The sequence below is a fragment of the Phaseolus vulgaris genome, chromosome 4, assembly GCF_051622355.1.
Source record: "Phaseolus vulgaris cultivar YP4 chromosome 4, ASM5162235v1, whole genome shotgun sequence".
In the NCBI taxonomy this organism is placed as follows: Eukaryota; Viridiplantae; Streptophyta; class Magnoliopsida; order Fabales; family Fabaceae; genus Phaseolus; species Phaseolus vulgaris.
In genome coordinates this window covers 50,128,646-50,134,804 of record NC_143501.1, presented here as the reverse complement: position 1 = coordinate 50,134,804, position 6,159 = coordinate 50,128,646, and the positions used below count along the sequence as shown (strand labels likewise).

Here is a 6,159-nt window from a genome sequence, read left to right as displayed (position 1 = left end):
AAAATACTCAAGGGGTGAGGCGTAGTAAGTCCCAGACCGAGAGTGAACAAAACCGATTTTCCGAAAAGGAAACGTCCTGGCTTTTCTACCCCGTATCTTCTTTCTGTGATTTGTTTATGGACGTGTCTCCTTACCTGGGTGCAAACAACGTATGAAGGTACTTGTGTGAATTTTTTCAGCACAATACGGACCCAGAATAAAATTTCATAAATTAGGGCGAAATTTCACAAGTTTTGGTAGAGGACTAATTTCATTTACTCAATTATTTTCAACTTACACACCAAACAGGTCCTTAACTGTTCAGATTTATATTTGAAAATAATAACTGTTGTTTCATCTCAATTCATATAGACAAAAACATTTCTGTTCGGGTTCATTAGATATTCGAGAACTAGTATTCAAACACATTAATTGTATTTTACGTGGATGTATAAACACTAAGGCATTTTTCTTAGCTTTGGTTGTAGTTATCAGTGAGGTTGTGACTTCTTGCTCGTGTTTTAGTGACCATGATTTTGGATATAATATATTTTAACTTTTACTCAACTTTATAAAATTTGATAAGGTTTGTATATGTTTATATAATTATCTTATCAATATGAATTATGATAGCAAAACAGAGTACCATTAAGTCTTCAACGGTTTGGAGAATGATAAGCTAATCAATTTCTTTTTTCTTTGTCTGGCATGGTATAGATCCATGCCTAAAAAATTTGTATTTTGTTCTGAAATGTCTGTGTTGTACAATTTTGATGCTGAATTGATCGATATAACTAAACAGCAGCTGGACATCCACCCTTTCTAGGATCACTTACGGCAATAAGAGTACCATGTTTGGATTGTAAGTTGATGTTTTTACCAATTTTCCTATTCATCTTAACAGGGGTCTTCAGATTTTGGACCACAAGTTGAGTGACAGCTAGTGCTTCACACTCACTCAGTTGATGACCCCTTTCTTCTAGGAAAATCCTTCTTTCTTTCGAAAACTGAATGTGATCACCATTCAGTGCTGTCAAATTCTCATAACGAACTACATTTGGTATTAGCTGCATGAGATAAAAATCCAAATTAGATTCAAATACTAATATGAAGTGCACTTTAAAACTAGCTCAATCTTATAAAATCGATTTATAGGTGAGGTTTGCATCCACACTTATATACTATGGAATGCTCTAATCTCTAGTCGAAGTGGGATCTCCAACATCTTAATATGGTATCAGAGTCACTTCAAACCTATACTAGCGTGTATTTGTTGGGCTTATCATCGGATCACCCATAATATGTTATCTCATGCACGAGCGGTCACTTTCGACGTGAGGAGTGTGTGTTCGAGATCCATATGGACTAGAGACTAAGACATTTAATTCTTTATAAGTGAGTGCAAACCTTATCTCATAAGTCGATTTTATGAGGTTGGATTAGGCTTCGGAACTATCTAAATAAAGACTAGTTAGTAACCTTGTGATAGATCCTCGGGCTCATAACTGCATCCAAGGGTTTCATTCCCAAGATGAAATGATTAATAAAGATTTGAATCACTGCTGGAGCAATGTTCATTCCTCCACTTCCTCCAAGTACCCCAACCAACTCATCATCCTGCAAGAGGAATGTTCATGTGTAAGAATCCTTACTCTCCAAATGTAAAGAGGTAATTTTTTTTTCTTGATTAGAATTGTGTTTAGAAACTTACAGCAGTCTATAACCCCATCTATTTGTTTAAAATTTCAGTTTTTTTTTTAAATGACGAAAATACTCTTTTTTTTCATATCATACACATATTGTATACTAGAACAAAAGTTTCCAATGTATCATTATTGTTGTGTTTACTTCTCTATTTCATCACATATTTCTCTATAAGTTGTATAATTTGTTGTAGTGGTGACATTTCTCAATTCACAGTGCAAATTGCAAGCAATACCTTTGTGATGATGAGAGGAGTCATGGAAGACAATGGTCTTTTGTTTGGTTCAATGAAATTTGCTGGAGCTGGAGGCAGTTTATCAGGGGTTATTTCAGTGGGTGCAGAGAAATCATCCATCTCATTGTTCACCAAAATACCAGTAGAAACAGAACGAAACCCAGCTCCAAAATGATAATTTACAGTTGATGTTAGTGATACAGCATTTCTATCAGCATCAACAATACACATATGACTTGTTCCATGATCTCTCAGTTGACTCCACCTGCCCAACATGGTTATCAATAACTTTTTGTTAACTTAGTGATTTTTCAACACATCTTGCAAAAGGGAATGGTTTCATTCAAATTTCCAGTAGTAGATCGCACCTGTTCATGTAGTACTCTGGAGGGAAAGTAGTGTTATCAAGAATCTTTTGCTGAATTTCCTTTGCAAAAGATGGAGAAAGCATTTTGGATATAGTATCATCAATGTTTTCAACAAAGTTAGGGTCACCCAAGTTCATTCGAATAGCAAACATGAACTTCAGAGCTTCTATTAGACGATGTACACCAAGATTTCCCCTTGCAGCATCAGGATCTCCATAACTGTCCAAGATGTTCAGAACCTGTTTAAAATTTTTTTGGATCAGAAAAAAAAATGAATAAATATAACCGCATCAAAGTTAGTCAAACCCTTATACAAATCATGAAAATAAAACACACATCACCTAACTACCCACTGTAACAGAGGAAGATAAGTCACCACTTAACAAAGGAAACCAAAACAGTAACAAACGCAACTTCAACATTTAACAACATAACTAACAAACCAAACAAACAACACAGAAAACACCTACTTCAATATTTAACAACATAACTAACAAACCAAACAAACAACACAAAAAAACACCTAAAGGTGACACCCAACCCAATCTCACAAGCAACCAACCAACCAGAGACTAACAAAAGCAATTAGCTTAAATCAAATTCAAACAAGTCATCCGAACAAAATACCAATCAGAAAAGGAGAAATGGAGAAATGAGCAACTAGAACTATTCACATACAATTAAGAAAACATACTTACATGCAACTAATAACCAAAAACAAAAGGACACCAGAAACAGTTGCTGCAGAGTTCTGTATTGATGTTAAAAAGGATGTCTCAATTTCTACAGAACAACATGGAAGTGCATGCAGAAAAGAGAGAACAGGAATTTACAAACCAGAGAAAGAGCAAGTGTTCCAGAAGAAGGAGGTGGCATTCCATATATGGTGTATCCCATCACATTCAGAGTCATTGCATCTGCTATTTCCAGCTTGTAATTGCGTAAATCCTCCATTGTTAAAATCCCACCAGCTTCTTTGACATCCTTCACTAACTTTTCAGCAATGCTACCATTGTAGAAAGCTTGTGGCCCTTGCTCTGCAACTATCTCCAAGGTAAGACCGAGTTCAGCATTTTTACACACATCCCCTTCTTTCAACAAAGCTCCTTTGGGTGCATATAGCTTTCTTAACCCAGGATCATCCAATATCTTTTCGGCATCGGTAACTATGAAATTTCCAAGAGCAGGAGACACTACAAAACCTTTTTCAGCAAGTTCTATTGCTGGTTGGAATAAGGTCTTCCATGGAAGTCGTCCATACTTCAACCAAGCTGCATGAAGGCCAGCTAATTCACCAGGAACTCCCATTGACAATACCCCTAAGCTCTTATCCTTCAGATTTTTCTCATACATATTCTGTTTGTATATATACTCAAGCATAAGTTACACTGTTGTGGATTTCCGTGGATGAAAATGTTAATTTTGTCCAATTGCTTTGATAATGTCAAGCATGAGGTTTAACAAAACTTTAATGGTTTAGCAGAAAGAGTTAACTTCAAACCTGTGAAGCAGCTGCAGGAGCAGTTTCTCTCATGTCAAAAGCTTGTGTTTGGGAGGTTGAAGAAGATCGAACAACCATGAAAGAGCCACCCCCTATGCCACTTGATACTGAGAGAACAACACCAATGCATAATGCAGCCGCCACTGCAGCATCAACAGCATGTCCACCCTGCTTAATCACTGAAACACCAATTGCAGAACATCGAGCATCATCAGTTGCAACAACTCCCACATCTGATTCTGCAATATCTCCCTTACTGCTTCTCATCCCTTCATTATATTTTTCTGCTCCTGATACTATTCCATAACTAGTGTTCTCTTTCACTACTACTCCAACAACTGCAAAAAATTGTGCTCAGCATCACCAGATTTGGTTTATCAACCTCAAAGTGGTAGTCTAATTGTGTTAGTGTGAATCTGATGTTTGTCAAAGAATTTCACTATGTATACCTTTTTCCAGATTCTACACTACATTCCAACTAGTTTACACCATCTTCTTCTATAAAAATTAGGAGACTTTACTATTTTTTTCATATTATTTGCCTCTGCAAACTCAGTTTTGGTGGTTCCCAACTTCTTGGAATCTCAACCAATTACAATTATATAAGATTCAACTTTTTTAAATAATTATTACAAAAGTAACATACATACATACATATATATATATATATATATATAAAAAAAAAACACTTCATGAGTTTTGTCCTGAACTAGGATTCTGCAGCAAATTACTGACAAATGCAGCATGTGCAGTCACACAGAGCAAATAATTTTGTTAAGCAGAAATCTCAATAACAGACCCAAGAGCAGAACTATGAATTATTTTTCAGGGTGATGAATTTAAAATATCATAATGAGAAAGTAATTAAATTTTGATACTTATAATATAGGTAAAAAAAAATCTTTTAGAACAAATAATAAAAATGGCATCCTTTATTCTCAGAAAAAGATGAAACCATCTCCAAAAGTAATTTATCTTTCAATATCAGTAAAAGAGCCCTACTTTTTTTCAAAACTCATTTATGTAATCATGCAACCCAAACAAAATGCTGTCTTTTGACTTTCCCTGGCATGAACACAGTGAACATGTGAAGGGATGCAAAAGGGTAGCTGTATATTTTGATTCTAAGCTCATCTCAATCTGGTCTCTGACATGGGAGAACTTCTTCAACAAACATTCAATTCAACCATTGAAATCAACATCTTCACGTAATTTATGGCAAAAACAATTTCTCGAAATACCATGAATAAAAATATAAAAATCTGAAGTGAATGAATCAGAAAGAGAACTACTGACTTGTGGTGGCCACGAAGGCGCAGAAGATGATTTTAAGCCATTGGTGTTTGTGGGGCAAAACCTCTGATTGTAATAGCAAAGGAGAATCCATGTGTGGTGAGAGCTGAACAAGATTCAAGGACGAAGATATTTATGCAGAAAACTTGATCATGATGCTGACGTCTGTGATTGATACAATGGAATTCAGCTCAGTTTTGGTTTGGCTGATGAATGTCACAAACCACATCATATCAAGGATTAGTGTTGTAAAGTAATTAAAAGCTATTAATACCATAGTACTAATTAACTTATTAATTAATCTGCACTAATGATTATGCTATGTTTATTTAAAAGGGTGCAAAAAAGTTCATTAGCATTTAATAAAGAATGAGGTATTAACTTTGAGCCTCAGACACCTCTTTTATAAGGGTGTGTATTGGACACACGTATTGGATATCGACCCGACACTTATAAGAAACTCGTAGAACACCATTCAAATTCAAAAAATATTTGTTGAATTTCTACAAAAAAGAACTGAAACATATTTGTGCACATAAATCTTTATTATCCATTATAAATCATACATATATAAAATATATAGATCTGTGTTTCCGTATCCTATATTTTAGAGATTATACGTATCTCTGTATCATTGTTTGTATCTTATCACTGTGCTACATAGGTTATTAAAAAAAAAATCATTTTTTATTTTTGAAGCAATTATAATTTATATCATACCGAGAATGATGTTGGCTTGGAAATAATAGTTGCTGGATTCACGTCCATATTCAGTGAAAAGACTAGAAAAGAAAGAAGAACTTTTATGATTATGAGAATGGATTTTCTTGAAACAGGCATGGATATATATGTAAATGAAGATTGAAGTATTCAATTATTAGATTTTATCTTATAAGTTAAAGTTCTTCACATAAATTATTCTTCCATTAACAATTGCGTGAAAGCAACAAATTCCATTATTATAATTACCACTTGTTGTGTTTGGAACTTATGTGACTTTGGTGGGTCTTTTTTTGTCTGCTGTTTTAAAAAAATATATAGAAATGGATAGGCTATAAAAGTTAACCAACATTTTTTTT

At 34.4% G+C, this 6,159-nt stretch overlaps 1 protein-coding gene across 2 annotated transcripts; it reads right to left on the bottom strand.

The window, feature by feature from the left end:
- Positions 1-642: 642 nt before the first annotated feature.
- On the bottom strand, positions 643-5,894 carry GGT4 (gamma-glutamyl transpeptidase 4). 2 transcript variants are annotated; one of them, XM_068647399.1, is made up of 8 exons: positions 5,801-5,894; positions 5,084-5,286; positions 3,788-4,125; positions 3,124-3,642; positions 2,287-2,525; positions 1,919-2,183; positions 1,459-1,596; positions 643-1,046 (listed from the first exon to the last, which is right to left on the bottom strand). In XM_068647399.1, the coding sequence occupies exons 2-8, from the start codon at positions 5,172-5,174 to the stop codon at positions 774-776; spliced, it is 1,863 nt and encodes a 620-aa protein (XP_068503500.1). In that variant the 5' UTR covers positions 5,175-5,286; positions 5,801-5,894; the 3' UTR covers positions 643-773. The 2 variants fall into 2 exon arrangements, with proteins under 2 accessions (XP_068503500.1, XP_068503499.1); XM_068647398.1 differs by lacking the exon at positions 5,801-5,894 and having other exon boundaries at positions 5,084-5,459.
- Between the last annotated feature and the right edge of the window lie 265 nt (positions 5,895-6,159).

Bases quoted from the DNA above. Each gene is read 5' to 3' on its own strand.
- GGT4 (XM_068647399.1), bottom strand. From the start codon at position 5,174: ATGGATTCTCCTTTGCTATTACAATCAGAGGTTTTGCCCCACAAACAC. The intron at 4,126-5,083 runs GTCAGTAGTTCT...AATTTTTTGCAG, and splicing joins CGCCTTCGTGGCCACCACAA to TTGTTGGAGTAGTAGTGAAA. The intron at 1,597-1,918 runs GTATTGCTTGCA...TTCCTCTTGCAG, and splicing joins CTCCTCTCATCATCACAAAG to GATGATGAGTTGGTTGGGGT.